The following is a 19312-nucleotide window of genomic DNA, read 5'->3' as shown; positions in this document are numbered from 1 at the left end:
AGCTAGAAGACGTGGACTTCCCAGAAATAAAGCGGCGGAAGCTGGGAGAGAGGAAGGACGAGGACAGGGTGGAGTTCAAGGACCTCTTTGACCTGGACAGTGACGAGGATGGTACCGGGGCCCTCTCAGCGAGAGGTGGGGCCACACGCCATGGCTCATGGTCGTGGGGGAGGGGCAGGCGGCCCTGCAAGGTGATCCTAGACCTCCAGCAGCCCGAGGGACCCCCACTTCCACCTGGGCTCCCATTTGCAGCCCCGTCCCTGGCCCCACTCTGCTTGCTCTGAGCTGGGGCCTCCTGGAATTGGAACCCCTGTCCCCTCCACTGCTTCCCAGGCGGCCCTGAACCCTCAACACTTGCACAGTGCAAGCCGGAGGGGAGGGTGGTGCCAGGCCGGGAGCCTGGCCATCCCCACCCTGCAGGTGCTGGTGGGCCTGTGCCCATGGCTGGTCTTGGTCCCCAGGTACGCCTGGGTCCCCTGGAATTCCTCAGAGGGAGGAGGATGAGGATGGCAGCCATGGAGGCCAGGAAGAAGGCAGCGACTCAGAGGGTGAGTGGTCGCTGGGCTGAGGCCACTCAGGCTATCGTGACGTGGGCAGGGTGGCGCGAAGCTGGGCCGCGCCCCTCTCTGGGATGCCAGGCCAGCTGCTCCGTTCCTGTGGGCTCTGGCAGCCGGCAGCGGCAGCACCGACAAGTTAATTAGTGCTGTGATTAATTAGTGATGAGGAACCCCCGAAGCTGGCTTCTTCCAGATAAAGCGTGATTTGTGCAGCCTCCGTCTCTGCTTGCAGACGGGAGCCTGGACACAGACGTGGGGCTGGCCCCCCTGGAGCTATGGCAGCTGGCACAGGGGCCGGAGGACGAGCTGCAAGATCTACAGCTCTCTGAGGAGGACTGAGCCTGCCCCCGGCCTGCAGGGCGGCCCGCTGTGTCCCCATCCTGCCGGCCGTTGGCCACAGGCCTGCAGCTCCCTGGCCAGCACTGAGCCCAGAGCCCCCGCGGTCGGCACCCACGCGGGGGGAGGACAGGTGGTGGACAGGGCTTTTATTTTTACAACATAAATGACCAGAAATTACCAAGCGCTGTGTCGATCCATGGAGTGGAGGCCTTGGGGACTGAAACTGGCACCATGGAGCCTCCCCATCGCTGTTCCCCAGGGTGGCAGGTCCCCGTCACGGAGGCCGACCCCTCGCTGGACGGGGTGCTGAGAGCCTCGCAGCGGTCCCAGTTCCAGAAGGAGCCAGGGCGCATGGCCAGGGCCCGCGTGGCCTCATGTCTTTGGTTTGTCTGCTCGGGTTCGAGCCCCCAGGCTGGCAGCACTGGGCCCCATGGCCACCTCCAGAAGGTCTTTGGAGGCACGTCCTTCTTAAGTCTTGTGTGTTCCTTTTAAAAACTTTGCATCCGAGACCAGAAGGAGAACAAGCTGTGGGGGAGGGGCCTTTGCACCGAGGGCTGGGGGTCAGAGCAGTTCACTCCCCAGCTCAGCACAGCGTCTGGGGGGGGTCTGCAGGCCCTGGGAGCAGGGCCATGGTACCATTCTCATGCTTGGGTGAAGCTCTGCCAGCAGTGGGATGCACTGGGCCATAGGGGGAGGGAGCCGTTGCTGGGGACAGGGGCTGCTCCCCTGAGGGGAGTTCCCTTTCAGGGGCCCGCAGTGTCGGTGGCTGCAGTGGCAAAGCCACAGGGACACTAGCCATGTAGAAGACTCGGCCCAGGCGCTTGGCCACCTGTGGAGAAATGGCGTGGGTGGGGGCCTGTGCCCACGAGGAGTCTGGGTGTTGCCCGTCTGGGGATCTCTGCCCAGGCACTTACCTGGGCCCGGATCTTGAGAGCAGGCCCCAGCTTCAGGCCCATGGTGGTCAGGAGGTGCTCTTCTGTCAGCAGGGGCAAGGTCTCCCCATCTATCCCCTGTTCCCTGAAAACCTGCGGGGCAGGGCTCGTCACGGCTGAATGCTGGGAGCAGGGCCCACCCACCCACCCACCCCACTCAGATTCTCCAGCCCAGCAAGAGCCAAGTCCTGGGGCGCTGGGCACCAGCCAGTATTGAAGGCGGAGGCACAGACAGGGCCGAGGAGTGGGGAGCACGCCCTGTGTGCCCCACCGGTTTGAGGGCCAGTCGGGGTTGAGGACAGGCACTGGGGGTTGGGGAGCTCGGCACCCGTCTCAGGCCGGCGCCCCGCCTCACCGGTGCATACTCCCCGCAGCCAGACAGGCCCCCCACAAAGCTGCAGACGTCGTCCACTGTCCACTTGCTGACGTCTTCAGAGGCGGTGGCCTCCTCCCCATCAGCGAAGAGTCCCCCCACGGCACCTGCTGGGGAGAGGTTACTACGCTCTTTCCTAGGCCCCAGCCCTGTCTGCCCGCCCCTGCCCTGACTGCTCAGAGAGGATATGTGGGACAGAAGGGTTTTCCTTCGTGGACACTCGAGGGACAGTGGGTCTCCCCTCCTCCCCCACGGAGGGAGCAGAGGGACCGAGTGCGTCTGGGTGCCCACCTGTGTGGAAGTAGGGGCTGAAGGCGTAGGGTAGGCCCAGGGGCAGTGGGGGGGGCAGCGCAGACCCTGAGAGAAGCGCCTTCCCCTCGGAGCTGGCCCCTCCAGCCGGGGTTTGGCCTGGGGTGGGGCCCAGACCCCCAACAGCCACCATCTCAGGGTCCTCTCCGTCTGAGTCCTTGGGGGGCTCTTCCTCAGAGCCATCGTGTGCCCAGAGCCCAGTCCCTGTGGCCTCCTTGGGCTCACTGGGCCGGGTGGAGGCCGGGCTGGAGCCCCCCTTCCGAGGAACTCTGCGGGCAGGCTCCCGGGGCGGGGTGGGGGGGCCGGGGCCCGGGGGGCCCTGCGGGGGCAGGGCCAGCAGCGGCGTGGAGCTGTGTCTCAGCACCAGCATGGCCCCCCGCCGGGGCAGGTCCTCCACGGCTTCGGGTGGGCGCAGGGCGGCTTCGGGCACCAGCGGCTGTGGCCGGTGTGTACTGTCCAGCTCCTTTTGACGCAGCAGCTCTGCCGACATCTCCAGCCTGGACCAGGGGGAGCGGGTGTGGCGGTCAGCTGGCTCGGCAGTGCCACCCTCCTCCCCGCTGGTCCTGTGTCACCTACCGGGCCAGGTTCTGCTTCCGCAGGAGCTCCTGCTGTCGGGCCAGCATCTCAGCTTGGACTGGGGGCAGGAAGCCATAGCCTGGCGGCAGGGGGACAGACCACGAAGCCAGGTGGCGGGGCAGTCCAGGGCCACCCAAGTACCCCTCTCCCGTCTGCCCTTGGTTTCAACAAGGCAAGGGTGGGTCCCATGGGACCACTGGGGACACAGATCAACAGGTGAACCCAGGTGGCCTGCACGCACGGGTCCCCGAGGACACAAAGGGCTTGGACATCCGCTCACTCCTCACCTGGGGTCTGGCACAGAGCCGAGGGCACCCCCAAAAAGGGAGGCCTGAGGTGGGGGCCCAGGGCGATGTGCGGGGCATTCTGAGGCGACAGCAAGGGGGGCGGCTGTGACAGCTCCCTGCGGACAGCAGGGCGGTGAGCGCGCCGCTCCCTCCATTCTCGGAAGTGCCGCGCACCCCCTCCTAACCGGCGACCCCGCGGGCGGTCGATTTGCCTGTCGCTCGTTTCAGCCTCGGGTCGCGCGCCGCCGCCGCCCCCGCCCCCGCCAGCGGCGCCAATTAATCTCGGCGGCGGCGAGGAGGCGCTGACCCGGCGGGCGGCGGCGGTTGCAGCGGTAATTACTGCAGGGCGCGCGGGGGCGGCGCGCAATTAGCTGCGACCCGGGAGGCGGCTGCAGACGCGCCATGGGGCCGGGCCGCGGCGTCGCCGGCGGCAGGCGGCAGGCTCGGCGGAGGCACTGTGCCCCCTCCCGCCCCCAGCCTGTCTCCAGCTCGGGGTTCCCGTACCTCTCCCTGCTCCCCTTTCTGCCCCGTCTACACCACCCTCTTCACGGACTCCCGTCTGCATCCGGCACCCTCGCCTACCTGCGGGGGGGGGGGGTGCAGGGCGGGCAGGAAACAGAGCTCTCAGCTGTCTCGGGGACCTGGCCTCAGCGGGCCCCCCAGTCCCTCAATGAAAACGGAACTAATCTTAACACCCTTCTCGTGGGGTGGTCACCCCCCCCCCCCATACACACACACATTCTGCCCTGGGAGTCCTCTCCGGAGCCTCTTCACTGCTGGCAGGCATCAGGTCCCTTCTGCACCGCAGGCCATGAGGGGGGGGGGAGGGGGGCAGCACACCAGCACCCCCGCCGCGGGTTGGCTGCCGTGGCGGAGGGCAGTGTGCGCGGGTGAAGGTGGCTGGCAAGGTGTAGCGGTGCAGGCTGTGGACCTGACTTGCAAAGTCTGCTCAGCCCAGCTTTGTACCCCAGAAACAAGCATAGAAAACAGGGGCCCTTGCAAATACCAGCACCCCAGTACCTCTCGGAGAAGGATGGCGCACCAGCCAGAGTGGTGCCCTCTCGGTGCTGGGCCAGGCCCTGCTTCCGACGCTGACCTGCTGTGGCCGGGGCCAGGTGGACGTCCAGGCCCCCGGGGCTCCTCACAGCAGCTGCTGCCGCCTCCTGCCGGACCCTCAGGAGATCTGGGGGGAGTTGTGGGCAGCAGCAGTGAGTGACCCAGAGGCCCGGCTGCCCTGGGCTCTCACTCCCGCCACCCTGTTGAGCACAGGATGCTGTCCAAGGACACCGAGGTGCCCAGGAGCTGGTGGGCACATCCTCGCCACTCTGCTGGCTGGTTGACAGAACAGAAAGATGAGCAGAAGACACCGGGCAGGGGAGACAGATCCTCGCGCGCCACGAGCTGGGGATGCTGATGGGGTGGGGGGCACCAACATGTTTGGGGAGGGGCCAGGTAAGCACTGGGGAAGGCTATGGGGAGGCAGCTTGGAGGCAGGGAGGACCCGCAGGCCAGGGAGGCTGTGGACTCCTGGCAGCTGCGCGGGCCAGAGCCGGTGGGGGGCGGGGGGGGGGGTCTGCCCCTGGACAGCAGTGTGACCAGAGTCCAGGAGCTGGCGCAGTTCTCGAACCCTAAGGCTGCCGGGGTAACACCCTCCCACGTAGCGCGCGGTGCACACTCCGTGAGGCTGACGCACCGGAACCCTTCATCCTGCTCAGGGACGGGCCTCGAGTCCCACTCCCCCCACTCGCGCAGGCTCCGCCGCCTGTTTATAAATTAATTACCCGAAAAGCGGAGGCGGGTCCCGCCCGGGCCGGGTGCCAGCCCGCAGAGCCCGGCCGGCGCGGCCGCCCGCATCGATCCCGGCAGGGCCCCCGCGCCCCCGCTCGCGCCCGGCGGCCTCGGTTATTTACAGTCGGCTCCGCAGCGGGGGCGGCGGCGCGCGGCCCTGATTGACAGCCCAGCTCGCGGCGCTGCTCCCCGGCGGCCGGCGCCCCCTCCCCCGCGCAGCCCGGCAGAGCCGGCCCCAGGCAGGGCAGGGAAAGCAATTAAAAAGGAAGATTTTTAAATTATTAACATTTGGTGAATTATTCAGGCTCTCAGTGCCTGGCTGCCCTGGGGGACAGTGCCTTGTATAAGGAGAGGAAATCCTGCCCCTTTCTCGGCACCCCTCACCCACCTCCAGCCAGAAAAGCTCGGCCCGCGCCTGCCCCAAACCGTGGGCTGGGGTGTTGGAGGTCAGGCTGCAGCTGGGGAGCTGGAGTGTGCCCCTGCAGTGGTGGGTTGGATTTCCAAGTGTCCATGGAAGGGGGGCGCGCAGGGTGGGGGGGCGCCGTGGCGGGACAGCACCCCCAGCTGGGGTTCCTCTGAGCACCAGCCAGGTGCCGGTCCCCGAACTCCAGCTGCTGCACGTTCTGCCTCCTGGAAGTCCACCAGCGGTGCTCCCCTCCTCCCAGCCCCCCGCCCACAGACCCAGGGGCTCCCTGGAAGCTGGGCTGGGCAGTCTCACTGGCGCCCTGACCCCAGAGTAGGAAGGGTGGCAGCACACAGCCCAGCATCCTCGGGAGCCTCAGCCCCCATCTCCCGGGCACATTGGGCTCCCCCGAGACTCGGTTTCCTCTTCTGTGAAGAGACAGAGCCTGCAGGTGGGAGTGGGGGGCGGCAGCCCTGCCCCGCGTGAGATGATGGGGCTGCAGGGGACACGCAGGTAGGGGACCCCCGAGACCTCCCAGGGAAGAGGGGAGCCATGCCTCGCTGTGGGGGCTGAGGCCGAGGGAGCTGCATCCAGTCTCAGCGAGAGACCCCGGGGTTTACTTCCGGGGTGCGTTGGGACCTCCAGGGACGGGGAGAGGGGTGTTGGTGGACACCTGGTGAGGAGCACACACCATGGCTGGGGAGGCCCAGGTGGTAGAGACGCTGCGGGTCCTCCAAGGTGCTGGCCTCACTCAGCGCCGCCACCAGCCGGCGGTAGTGGTCCTCGGGGGCCATGCTGGGCGCTGGTTCCGGCAGCAGCAGAGTCTCTGCGTTGGGGGAGCACTGGGTGAGGGGTCGCCGTTATACCCTCTCCTGCAGTGACCGGGCCCCCCGTGCCTGGGCTAGGACTCCCACCTTGGGGAGACTTGCTTCGGGCCTTCTTCTCCAAAGGGCAGTCACTGCTGATGTGGGCGGAGCGGCCCAGCCTCTTGCCCAGGTCACCTGGGGGAGGGGAGACAGCCCCAGCCCACACCTCAGGGCTTGGTGGGAATGGAGGCTGGAGGGACCAGGGCAGCCCCATCCCGGCCTGGAGCCACACCCGCCACTGCTGAGGGGGGGTGCTTCCTGGCCCTGCAGCTGGGGTCCCACCCCTCAGCCAGAGGACAGCGAGCCCAAGGACAGGGCAGGATGGACAGTCCTGCCCATGGCTCCGGGGTGAGTGTTTTTGCAGGTGCATGGCAGATTTGTGGTCACAGCCTCACGCAGCAAGTCAGGACCCCACAGGCCCCCCGCGGCCCCACGCAGCCAGACTGGTCTGTGTGGGCAGCACCCTGGGGCGGGAGGAGGCTTCTGATTTGACTGGAAGCTACTCTCCTCCCAGGACAGAGGTGGGGCCCGAGGCGCAGGGTCCCATGTCAGGGCTTCCCCAACTCCTGCCACACCCACTATGCCCAGGCCCTGCACCCTGACACACCCCTCATGGCCCCCAAAGGCCTGAGCCAGCCTTGCCCGTCACAAGGCTGTCCTGGGGGCGCACGGGCCCCACCCCTTCCCAGCCCTGGCAGCTGACGCCACCTCCCGCCCAAGTCACCTCCCGCCCCAAGTCAGAGGTCTGGGGGTCTCTGCTGAGCAGCTCAGCACTTGTCCGGCACCCCGGCCGCCAGCTGTGGCCTCCTGGCTCCCACCCCATCTCCACCCTCACGTGGTTGTCTGGGAGAGGGGGTGAGGGACCCATCTCTGTGACCCAAGACCGTGGGACCTCTCGGCGAGGGGACTACCCAGACGCCCTGCCAGCTCCGAAGCCTAATACCTTTTCCTTATTCCCTTAATCTGTCATTTTTATCAGACCGGGAAGTGCTCCACGATCAATCTCCACTTTACAGCTGACAGAACGGTGCTAATAACTTATCGATCTTGGCCCCTTGCTGCCACTGGCCCGGGCCCAGCAGCCCAGCCCCAGGCCCAGGCCCTGCTGGGTCCCCACCTCAGGGCCCTGACAGGACGGGGGCGCCACAGCACAAGGGCCCCAAGGAAGTCGACGTTGGCCCCCAACAGCCCTGGGGCTTCGGGGCACCAAGCAGGAGGGCCCACTACCCAGTTGTGCCTGACCTGGAGGCGGGTCTGGGCTGGGTCCACTCCCCAAACCCCCACGACATGCCCCACCTTGCACGCCCCTCCCCTGCATACCCCGTGCCCTCCCACGCCCCACCCCTGCACCTCCCACCCCCACCCCCCCTTGTCTCTGCACGCAGCTCTTCTGGGTTTAGGGGTGATGCAGGAACCTGGGGCTCTCACTTCCACGTGCCTGTCCCATTTCCCACAGTGGGGACTCCCCGTTTTCTGTTAGGGGTAGGGGCTCCTCTTTCTAGAGGAGGTATGGCTGGGGATGGGAGGGGGCTGCAGTAAGGTCCTGCCACGGGGTCTGGGGGTACACTAGTACTTGATGAGGGCCACCTTCACTCGGGGACAAGCTGGGCAGCCAGAGCAGACGCACAGTCCCAAGATGCCAGCTCGGACCCCCTCTGGGCCCCTCACTGCTCCCAGCCCCCTGCTCAGGGTCCGGAGAGGTTCCGAGGCCGGGGCTGAGGAAACAAACCTGTGACTCCCGGGGGAGGGGAGTGAAGACAGGCACGTGACAAGTGACCCCACTCGAGGGCCCACAGGGACCAGTGGGTCCCGGACCCAAGTCCATGCATGTGGCACTTTCTGCAGAGCAAGTGTGAGCCCGGAAAAGCCCCCACGCCCGCCGGGCCCCTCAGCATAAAGCGAGGGTGAGGACACCCTGACTGTGGCTGTGGCCAGAAAGGCCCAGCCCCGCCTGGGCCGTTCCGCGGCCCCAGGCGCACAGCCTCTGGCTGGGGGCAGGGCACGGGGCTTTTGCACACCGGTCTCCACGGGGCCAGCAGCAGGCGCGGGCCTGGCGGCTCAGAACATCTCAATCCTTGCAGGGGCTCCGATCGATGGGGCAATTAGATTTTATCCGCCGCCTGCTCAGACGCCTCCCACCAGCTCCAGAAGCAGCCCCCACCCACCCTGGCCCACGGAGGCCTTCCCGGGCATGGGCGGACCCGGGGGCACCAATGGGATGCTCAGGGGGCCCAGGGTGGTGGACCACCCCTTGCCCAGCCTTCCTGAGGACTGCGGCCACCGCCCAGGTTCATAGTACAGCACCCTTCTGCCTCCTGCCCCTTCAGCTGAAGCTCAGCCTCAGGCCGAGTCCTTGGGGAGAAACTGTGTCCTCAAGGAGCTGCCCCTCCAAGGTGACCCTGGAGCTCCTGGGCCACACCCTCCTGTCCCACTCCTCTCGAGTGATGGACCCCTGCTCTCCTGGGCCCCCGTGCTCCAAGGGGTCGTGGGCGCTCTGTGCATGTCATGCGCAGGTGAGCGTTTCTGGGCCTGTGAGGCCTACACGTCCCTGACCATCCTGCCTTCGCCTGCCATGAGGAGGGGGTGGTGGTGGCCTCAGCCTCTCCGAGCCCACCCCAGCAACAGCCACAGTGGAGCCACCGCCTCCGCCCCCCGTCTGCCCGGCTGGCCGGGATTAACACAATTACCATCACATGGAGCCCCGGGGGACAGCTGCCCGCCACCTCCCGCCTCCTCCTGGCCGCCTGCCAAGGCTGCTGGAGGTGGCGGCGTGCAGGGCGCTGCGCAGAGACGCGGGGAGCAGGGGCAGCTGTCCTCAGGCTGCGCGGCGGCCGTTCCCACACCCCGCTCCTCACCTGCGGCCCCCAGGCCGAGCTCCACGCTGCCCCTCTGGAATTCACAGCGGCTCTGGGGTTCGGGCATAACGAGGTGGCTGCGATGCAGACTGGATATGAGGGCGGGGAGGCCGCTGTCCTGGCTGCAGCAACACAGGCGAGGCGAGACCCTGAGAGGCCGCGCGCCAGCCCGGCCACCAGGGCGCGGCGTGGGCAGGACGCAGCCGGCGGGGTGCGGGACGCCTCGTGCACACCTCTGGGTGCGGCCTGGGGCGCCGGGTGAGCGAGCACCCCCCACACCCGTGCCAAGTCCTAGTGGCTGTAAAGGTCTCATGCTGACGGCCTCGGGCCCCACCCGGGGCCTGCCAAGTGTCTGCTGGGCAGGGGGCAGGGAGTCCCACTCAGGCAGGGTCTCTGCATCGTGACCCGCAGCTGTGTCCTGCCCCCTGCTCAGAGGGTGGCCAGGTGCCCACCAAGGCGGTACACTTGCCCCTGGGGACAGGCGCCCAGAGAAGACACACTGTCACACGTAAGTCACATGTCACTACTGCACCGGCCGCTTCAAGTGAAACTTACAGCTGCCCGTGGACCCCTCATTTCTTCAAATAAGCAAACCAAGGGGCAAACCAAAGTCCAGCAGCCAAGGAGGTGCGTGTGTAGCACACACGTGGCCACTCACACGCTCGCTCGAGGGCCCGCGGCGCGGACTCCGGCTCGCGCGTGGGCTGGGCCGGGCCGGCCCCCAGGTGTGCGTAGGGGCCTCACTCTCCCCAGAGCCCCGGCTGGAGAAACCACAGATCTAACTACGTTGCTGCCTCATCGATTCTCCTGCGCAGTTCAATTCTGGACCACGGAACCCCAGAGAAGAGGGGGTGAGGAAACCCCTGTGCCGCTCTATGTAATAGGCCCCCCCCCGTTTGCTCTTGGGGTTCTGAGAGCATCCCCCTTAGTCCGCGCAGGCAAGGGTCACCTGCCACCCTGCAGCCACAGCCTGGAGCCACAGGCAGGCAGCACAGGCCAGAGCAGCAGGGACCAGCTGTCCCCCTCCCCAGCCCTGTGCTCCCCGGCCCACCTGGAGCAGAGCAGCCTCCGGGACGGGCTGCGACGAGGGGGCCTCCGCGGAGTGACCTGGGAACTGACCCTAAGCCTCATTAAATAGTCCCCGGCCCCCCTGGCCTGGTGCTAGGGCGGCTAATCCAGGGTTGGCCCCTAAGCAGATCAATTTCAGCATCACACGCTCGGGCCAGGCTCTAGACCCTCCCGGGAGACCCAGATGCCAGCTCGCCGCCTGCCGCCCCTCCCCAGGGGGCCGGGGGAGGGCGGGTGGGCAGCCACTCCGCCTCATCTCTCATCCCAGTCGGCGTGGAGAGGGGCAGGTGTCAGGGAGAACTGCTGTCTCAGCACAGGCTGTGGCAGGGGCCTTGAGGCAGGGCCCGGGGTGCCCGAGTTTTCCCCAAGGGGACACCAGAAGGGGGTCCTGCAGGTGAACCCGCTCCTGAGACCGAGCGACAAGGGCCGGCCCCATAGTTTGTGCCTATGAATCCACAGCCCAGCCCCATACAGGGACCCTGCTTGGTCTGTCCCCACCCAAGGCGGCCACAGCTCTTACACTCGCTGGCCGGTCATTGGGGCGTGGGGGGTGCTGTGACCCCATGGAGGTGATGCCTGCAGGGAGTCAGGGCACCTCACTCTCTGCCTTAGGGTTCACCCCACGGGCCCAAGACAGCTTGGCTCTGCCCTAGCAAACCTCTTCCGGGTATACCATAAAAAATCACAAAGAAACTGCACTCGGCAGACTGGACGCACGTGAGCCTGCCTCTGGCGCCTCAGTGCGAGGTCCCCGTGTGCGGGGTCAGGGGCCCATCGGGGTCAGAGGCCGTCCGCAGCCATGGAATGGGTGACTGGAGGCTCGGGGGAAGGCTGAGTGGAGGAGGGTGCACCAGGAGGCTGAAGGGAGAAGGGTCCGGAATGCCAGGGCCTGACCCCTGACGCCCCAACTCTCCTTGGGTGGACCCCGGGCTCCTCGAGGCTCCCTGTCCAGTCCTTGCCCAACTCCTGGCCAGCGCAGGGGCTTCAAGAGGGCAGGGTGCATGTCTCCCGCCTGCTGCCCATGCACGGGGCTGGACGTGCAGCCCCAAGCACAGACAGAGGGACGAGGATGAACGGACAGACGACGGACAGGCAGGTGGACTGAGCGATGATGCAGGTGAACACGGACAGGCACTACTGGACAGATGGACGGGGCCCGGCAGGAGACTAGCGACAGAGGACAGATGGACAGGGCCAAAAGTAGCCAAGAGGAGAGGGTCGCGGCGGGCGGCGGGCGGGCTGCGTGCCGCCACGGCCAGATGCCGGGTCGGACGGGCTGGAGGTCCTCTTGGCCACACATCGCCCGCTCCGATCTCTTCTCTGGCAAAATCCAGAAAGCCATGCCAGCCCCTCGCAGGGCCTGCGCCCGGACTCCCACCTCGGAGGCGGAGGCGGGCAGGGCTAGGAGGGGGCGCGGGCGGGAGGAACGGCCCCGGGGTTCCCCGCGGGTGTCGCGGACACGTTCACCCCGCATACAACGTCATCAGCGTCCACAACGCTCATGAGAACGACGGGCCCAGCAGGCCCAGGACATACGGTGGGCGTGAGCCTGAAGACACTTCCCGCGTTCTTCGGCTCCAGGACCCAGCGCCCCGATACGGACAGTCCCGCAGCTGGCACAGAGCCAGGCCGGGGGAGGGCGACGAGCCCCCCAGGCTCTGCCGGGGAAGCCACTGGCACCGGGTGCCCAGGCCCGCGGCGCCCTCTCGTGGCCTCCCCAGAAGCCAGGGCGACGCAGCCCCAGCAACGGGAGAGCAGGAGAAGGTGCGGCCTGGGCTCCTCGTGCCCCGACCTCCCCGCCCTTGGCACCGGCACCTTCATTGGCTCCCCTCACTTTTAGCTCCCCACCCTGCTTCCCCGGATATTATCCGAGGACGGGAGCAGCCCCACCTGCCGAGCCTTCCTGACGCAAGGCCAGTCCTCTCCCGTCAGGGCCGTGGCGGCTCCGCTGCCCGAGGACAGTGCCCACGGGCCCCACACCTGAGGCCCTTCGGCACCCAGCGGAGCCAGACGGGCCCCCCCCTCGCCCACACCCCTCCCGTCTCCCCACATCTGTGGGGACATCTCCTCTCCTCGAGCTCCTGTGCACCTTGCAAGATGCCCCTCACCTCCCGGGGGGTCTCTGGGAGGGTGGGAGGGGTAGGTCATGGCCCGTCTCGGGGCAGATGGGCCCGAGGGGCCAGTCCCACGCGGGGGAAGGCTGCGCTCGGCAACAGAACCCACACCTGTCCGCTGCCAAGGCCCAGACCCAAGTTGACAGATGGGCAGACAGACCAGGACTGAGGAGGCAGGGGCGTGAGCCCGGGGAGATGCAGAGGCAGGCCGAGGGGAGGCGGTGCCGCCGGACTCAGTCTCGCCCACACGCTGTGCAGGGAGGCGCGGGCCCTACCTGCAGGACGTCTCCCGGAAGGAGATGTTCACGTCCCAGTGGGTGTGGACTCTGCAGGGGAAGGAGCAGAGGGTCAGCATGGCCTCCGGGACCCGGGGCGCAGGCCGGCTCAGACCTGTCTCCAGTGCCATCTGGTATGAGTCGGGGCGGCTGGCGGCTGCCGCTGGGGACAGGCCCCGGCCTCGCCAGACGGACGAGGAGCCGGTAGCTCTGCCTCTCGATGGGCGGGGAGGAGCCCCATGCTGTGCCGGGGTGGGGGCCGCGGCTTGCTCTGCCTGCCAGTGATGCCATCGAACCCGAGCTGCCCCAGCTAGGCGCGGACCCAGGCAGGGAGCAAGCCCCACGGCTGCGCTGGCACCGAAGGCTGGGTGTCGGGCCCACTGGGCGCGCGCCCCCGGGTCCCGGCTGCTGCCACTTGCCTCCCGGAAGTGACCACTGCCCAGGGGAGGCAGCGGGGACGCCCTCACCCACAGCAGCGACCCTGAAAAGCACCCCGGGCTGAGGGACGGCAGTGGAGGTCTGTGGGGGGCTTCGCCTTGCAAATGTGGGTGCGGGGTCTTGGGGTCCGGGGTTATTTTAGGGTAGGAGAAATTGGAACACGTTAAAAGACAAAAGGCATAGAAATTCTGACGGTCTGGGGGCCGCTTGCAGGGAGGGTCGGCCCTGCTCCCTGCCCTGCCTGGCTGCGATGGGACCAGGCCCCCTTCCTGGGTGGCCCTGACCGCCTCGCTCTGAGCCCCGGGCTCGCGTCCCCTCCAGTCCCCACCCCCAGAAGTTCTGCGCCTCCTCAGCACCTCACCACACGGAACCACATCGACCCCCCCTCCCTGGGGGGGGCACACTCTCCAACGATGTCGATAGTGTCTTGGCTTAGCCCTTGGTCCCCAAGTGGGGGTGAGGTGGGCTCTCATTGTGGTCCAATGAGATGGAGGGGGCTAGGCTCTCCCCGGGGTCCAGGCTTTGTTGTGGCAGCTCCCCAGAGCAAATGAACCCCTTCCCCAGACCTGAGCTTGCTTCCAGCTGCCCTGTCTGGGTGCCCCTGGCCCCGCAGGAATCCAAGAGCCCCCTGCACCCCGGTCCCCGGTGCGAGTACCTTCTCTTCATGATACGGACGTGGGGGTCATCCTCTTGCTTCAAGCCAGGCCGCTGCCCACAGGCCAGGGCGCTCTCATCGCTGTCGCCATCGCTGGCCAAGAAGCTGGGGGTCAGTTCCTTCTTCAGGCCCCGCGCAGGGGGCGGGCCAGCTGTCCTCTTGTCTGCCAGCCGACCCCGGTTCTGGGCAGGGTGAGCGGAGGGCCAGGTCAGGCCTGTCTGGCCCTGGGCGGCTCGCACCCCGGGCCCAACCCCCAGGCAGGGCCCAGGTGACAGAAGCACTGGCTAAGGACAGATAGGCACGGTCGCCGGCCGGTCCACTCCGCTGTGCCCACCCAGACTGGAGGGGCCCGTGGCCCCCGGAACAGGCGCCAGGGCGGGCAGGAGCCACAGCTGACTCGAGGCCACGACGCCCGCAGGGAGACGAGCCCCAGCCCGACCCCTGGGCTGGGCTGGGCTGGGCCGTGGGCGCCGGCCGGGCTCCACGCTCCAGCCCAGCCCCCGCCACGGCCACGGCCTGTGTTCGGGGGTGTCACCCCGAGGCAGACCCAGCCTCCCCACTCCTGTCACTGGCCCCTTGCACTTCCTTCCGCGTGTGCACCTGCCGATCCCCCCCACCCGGGCCCTGTGACCAACCGAGACCAAGGCCCTTTCCCACTGCCATGCCCTGCAGAGCCCAGCTCGGCGGAGTCCAAGCCTGGGGCCCGAACCTGCTGCCCCCTTGCAAACTGTAGGCCAAGAATCCAGGTCGCCTGGCCAGAAGCCCTGGCCAGCCAGACCCCTTGTCCCGGGAGCCTCGGAGAGTCCGAGTTTGTCCACCAGGTCCCCTTCTCCTGTCCCCGTGCCCACAGTGACAGTGCGAGGCACTCCACGAGGCTCCCAGGCAGGAGAGCGGAGCGGGAGGGCGTGTCCAGCGCACAGTGGCTCGGTGTCCTGAGGCTCCACGCCCCAGGGCAAGAGGAGAAGGCGCTGACTGTCCTCTGGGCAGGAAGCCCGTTCTCCTTAGTAACAGGCTCCTGGCTCAGGGAGGCGGCCAGCGCCCTGGGGTTTCCTCTCTCATCCCTCCTTCCAGCCCCTCCCTGGGCCGGTGGTCACCCTGGACGGCAGCGGCAGGGAGGCAGCGGGTGCAGCCACCACAGCCCCGCCCCGGCCCCAAGCTGCCGTGCCCCCACACCTGCCCTCGTGAACCCTGGGGGACCTCAGTCTCCTTCACACACACCCGGGGAGCTGGACGGGGCAGCGCTGGGGCTGGGGGGGGTGTGGGCCTGCTGTGGCCCTGAGACCCTGGCCTTGCCCTGTGGGACACCAGCGGGGCAGAGCACGGCCACCGTCAGGCCCCTCCCGGGCAGTGTTTCCACCAGCCCTGGCCAGTAAGGAGCGCGGCAGCCCCGCCGTCCCCGGCCTGTGGGGCCCCGCGCACCGGTGACCCTCTCCTGCCTTTCTGCTTTAATTAAACTCACTTCGGAGGAAAAAGAAACACTCGGCTGTTTCTCCTCCGTAGGACAGGGAAGAGAAGGGAAACATGGCTGCGGCCCAAGCTGCCGCTCGCGATGAGACCGGACCAGCCACACTGGCCTGGGGCGGCTCCTGGGGGTGCTCCTGCAGGAGGGGCTCAGGAAGAAGACCCAGGACGGGCAGCCCTGACCAAGGCCAGGGAGCACAGTGCCTCCACGCGCACCCACGACCTCAGCTGCCGTCCCTGCTCAGAGTAGTCTCGAGCCTCTGCCCCTAGCCAGACGCCGGCTCCCCAGACACCGAGGACTGGCACGGGCCACCTGCACCACACGCACCCCCACATTCGGCCCCTGGACTAGCTGTGGCTGTGCAGTGGGCACATACCTGTGGCCCTGACTGTGGGGGGGAGCCAGTCACTGTGCGGGGAACCAGTCTCCGTGTGGGAAAAGTGGGAGCTGGAGAGACGAGGGGGTCCGGGAGCTCCTTCTTAAGGGAGGGGTGTGGGGACAGGCCTGGGAGGGACCAGGCTTAGATGGGGCAGGCCCAGGTCCGAGCCGTCCCTCCGGGAGAGCAGGGCCTGGACGCTGTCCCTGTCCCTGCCCAAACCCCTGTCCAAGCGACGCCTGCAGGGGGGCCGACGCCCCGCTCGAGCCTCCTGCTCCCTCACCGAACAGAAAGTGCAGGCCGGCCCGGAGGCCCCCTCTCCGGCCCCAGCTGCTCGGGAAGGTGCAGAAGTGGAGAGAGAGTGGGCCTCTTGCCCGGCAGGTGTGGTGGCAGGTGTGGTGGCAGTGGCGGGGCAGTCTGGGCACGCCGTCTGGGACCTCCGAGCGCAGGCGCGCCTGTGTGGCAATGCGCACACGCAGACTTGTGCCGTGGCACACGGCCGCCTCCCCGTCCCCTGCCCGACTGCGTGTCCGACCTCTGGTCTGTCTTCACAGGTGTGTCTGTGGCCTCCCAGCTGGCCCAGCCCAGGCTACCCACCCCTGGGTCTCAAGAGAAATCCAGGGTATCCCCTCCCCCACCCTACTACCCGTCCAAAGCAAACAAGCCGCAGGCGCCCGGAGCCCTGGTCCCCTCAGGCTGCCTCTCCCTCTGCCTCTCCTTCCCCTTCCTGCCAGAGGGGGCTGCCGCGTGGTGCCCAGAATAGCAGCGCCAGCCTGCCGGGAGCCAGGCCTCTACCCCGCTCCCCCCCCCCAGGGCCTCGAATCGAATCCGTCCCTCTGCTCGCCCTGGAAGCCCGGTGCTGGGGAAGGCTGTGCCTCAGGGGGAGGGCGCCACTGTCTCCTGCCCCCCGCGCCACCAGGGGCTCGACAGAGGTCTTCACTGGGGTGGGGCCCCACGCCAGCCTCCCAGCAGCCTCTGTTCTCTTGACACCCAAGGCCCCCTCTGCAGAGATGCTGCCCAGTGAGGGGCACCTGTAACTGCCCAGGACATGCGTCCGGCCGCGAGTGCCAGGCCCAGCACAAACCTCGCGCCCTCCACCAGGCTGGGCCAGACAAAATGGTGCCCGGCCCCTGCCCCAGATTCGTGTCAGGGCAGAGTCCCCAGGCCCCAGGTGGACGACTCCCCAGGGAGGAGACCTTCCCAGGACTTCAGGAGAAGCTGCCCCAAAGCTCCAGACGCCCCACCCCAAGCAAGTTCTCCTCACTTTCCCCGGGGAAGCAGGGCCCCCTCCCGCCCGCTGGCAGGGTGCAGGTTAGGGCTTGGCAGCCTGCTCAGCACAGGCAAGTGACGCAGTGGGGAAGGAAGACCCCAAACCCCAACTCTTCTCCCACATCTCACCACCGGGGAGGATATCCGGCAGCCTGGACAGTCGCAGATCGGAGGGTGCACCTGCAGAATCCCCTTGGACATAAGCGTCTTCAGACTTTTCCCTGCAGGAGAGCCGAGGACTGGTGAGGGAGCGGGCGCACACCTGGGGCCCGCGCACGCGGGCACGCTTCCGGGGCGCAGTCAGCGGCAAGGCCTCCCGGCAGGCGTATGAACACCCACGGCCATCCAACTTCCGCGCTCGCCACCCACCCCTGCGGCCCACTCCACCCTCGCGGACTCCGCGGGGATCTGCCAAGCTCAGAACCTGGAGATCCGGGCGAGCGCCCTCCCCCGACGAACGGGGGCCTCCTCCTCCGTGCGCCCCTCCTCCCGCACCCCACCCTCTCCGAGCCGGTCCGCCGGAGCCCGGAGCCCGGAGCAGGGCCGAGGAAGGTCTACCCCAGGCGCAGGTGAGCGGCGCCGTCAGGAGCTGGGGCTGCGCCTGACCCTGCAGCGGGAAGGGGGTGGCACCCGCGGATCCGGAAGTCCCAGCGGAGCTCTACCGGGTCCCTAACTTTCTAACTCCCCCATCCGCGCACCTGGCGCTCACCGCACTTCCCCCGCGTGCCAGCTCGGGCGCCGTGGGTTGCGGCCTTGGAGCCAGACTCCTGCAGGAGCCCAAGCAGCTCCCAGCCCCGCCGCCGCTCCTGCTCCGTGCGCGCCCCCGCGCCGACGCGCGCCCCCGCGGCCCCCACCTGCCAGCGCCACCCCGACGCTTTGCCCTTCCCTCCAGCAGCGCGCACCCGCACCGCGGCCGCATGTGTGTCCCCTGCTCCCGCCAAAACCCGCGGCTCCGCACCCGGGAGTGCGGGGGCGGCGTGTCCTGCCCGGGCGGGCTCCTGCCTGCTCTCCCGAGTTCTCATAAACTTGCCCTGGTCCTCAAGGCCCAGGAATCCCGCAAAGACCTTCGGAGCGGAAGGAGCGGCCGGCTAGCGCGCATCAGGGAGCCAGGACACCGCGCCCGGAGCTGGGGGCACGGCGGAGGCCGAGGGCGCTCTGCCCCGGTCCAGCAAGGCGACTGCGCTGCAGTGGGGGCCGGGAGCGCGGAGAGGCCCTGCGGCAGCCCCGGAGTCACTGCGCCCTCCCTGGGCGGCGATGGGGTCTCCCAGATGGCAGGAGCAGTGGGGTCCGGACCTAGCGGTCCTCGGGGAGCAGAGGGGAGGGACCCGAGCGGCGCGCGCCCCCACCGCGGGCGCACCTTTGTGGCGGATGCTGCGTTTCCAGTCCTTGGCCGTCTCGCGGCCGCTGACGAACTGGAACTCGTTGGGCGTGAGCCACTCGCCGCGGTGGCGGATGGACGGGCCCTTGCTGCCCTGGCAGAGTTTGCGCACGTAGAGCAGCGCCCGGTTGGCGCCGCACTCCACCTCGATGCACGGCTCGCCGTTGTCCAGCAGCGGCTGGAAATCCGGTGCCGCGGTCGCAGTGGCTGAGAAGCGCTCGAGGGCCAGAGGATCCCGGGGCAGGTGGAGGTGGGGGGCGGCCTCGTGCAGGCTCAAGTAGGCGCGCGGGGCGCGGAGCGGCGGAGCCAACAGCGCCTCGTAGCCGGCTGTCGCGGCGGGTAGCGAGGCTGCCGGGGGCAGGGCGGCCACGGCGGGCAGTGGCGCCAGGTAGCCAGGCAGCGGCGGCACCGGCAGCGCGGCCAGAGTCGGGTGGAAGGTGGCCAGCGCCAGGGCCAGGTCTTCGCGGCCCGGGAGCTCCTTCTTGACCGCCGGCATGGCAGGCCAGGTCCTGCAGCCTGTTTCTCCGCCGCCGGCGCAACTTGTTCCGGCCCGGGTTGGAGTTGGGTCTCGAGGACGGGGCTCCGGGAGGCGCCTGGCCGCGCGCCTGCCCGACCCACTATTGCGCCCCGGCGCCGCCCGCCAGGCCCCCTCGGACCAATGCCCGGCCGGCTGGCGGGGCCTCGGCAGCGCGAGACATGGTGCTGCTATCGACCCCGGGTCGACGTGCCAAGCGCCGCAGCTACGGGCCTGGGGCTCCACGGGGCGCCGGGCCACCTGCCCCCACGCCCCTGGGGCGGCCCCGCGCCCCGGTCGCTGGTCCGCCCGCTGGACCGAGCCGGGCCCAGCGGAGCCGTGAAGTCTCCGGCCCGCGCCCCGCCCCTCCCGGGGGTCCCAGGCCCTTGCCCCGCCCCGCCCCGCTGCCTGGGCCGCGCACCCGCGTACACTGGCGCGCGCCCGCCCGGCGGGGACTTGGGAGACTCCCGCCGCCGCC

The 19312-nt window shown here is 68.5% G+C and overlaps 2 protein-coding genes across 5 annotated transcripts in view; one reads left to right on the top strand and one right to left on the bottom strand.

Annotated features, from left to right (window-relative positions):
- Positions 1-1073, top strand: part of NOC2L (NOC2 like nucleolar associated transcriptional repressor) — an 11932-nt gene extending 10859 nt beyond the window's left edge. For both annotated transcript variants that reach the window (XM_016144547.2, XM_016144546.2), the window contains exons 17-19: positions 3-135; positions 462-548; positions 790-1073. In XM_016144547.2, the coding sequence (XP_016000033.2) occupies positions 3-135; positions 462-548; positions 790-896 (327 nt within the window). In that variant the 3' untranslated portion in view covers positions 897-1073. The remainder of the gene's footprint in view (positions 1-2; positions 136-461; positions 549-789) is intronic.
- On the bottom strand, positions 1026-19200 carry SAMD11 (sterile alpha motif domain containing 11). 3 transcript variants are annotated; one of them, XM_016144542.2, is made up of 14 exons: positions 18300-19199; positions 17072-17163; positions 13836-14017; positions 12743-12793; positions 9286-9407; positions 6479-6565; positions 6256-6390; positions 4394-4556; positions 3374-3489; positions 3087-3165; positions 2493-3007; positions 2184-2311; positions 1811-1921; positions 1026-1725 (listed from the first exon to the last, which is right to left on the bottom strand). In XM_016144542.2, the coding sequence occupies exons 1-14, from the start codon at positions 18814-18816 to the stop codon at positions 1480-1482; spliced, it is 2544 nt and encodes an 847-aa protein (XP_016000028.1). In that variant the 5' UTR covers positions 18817-19199; the 3' UTR covers positions 1026-1479. The 3 variants fall into 3 exon arrangements, with proteins under 3 accessions (XP_016000028.1, XP_016000029.1, XP_016000030.1); XM_016144543.2 differs by having other exon boundaries at positions 2184-2308; XM_016144544.2 differs by lacking the exon at positions 6479-6565 and having other exon boundaries at positions 18300-19200.
- Between the last annotated feature and the right edge of the window lie 112 nt (positions 19201-19312).

Source organism: Rousettus aegyptiacus, unplaced genomic scaffold (genome assembly GCF_014176215.1).
Source record: "Rousettus aegyptiacus isolate mRouAeg1 unplaced genomic scaffold, mRouAeg1.p scaffold_m13_p_1, whole genome shotgun sequence".
NCBI classification, from domain to species: domain Eukaryota; kingdom Metazoa; phylum Chordata; class Mammalia; order Chiroptera; family Pteropodidae; genus Rousettus; species Rousettus aegyptiacus.
This window is presented reverse-complemented; position numbering and strand designations above follow the sequence as displayed.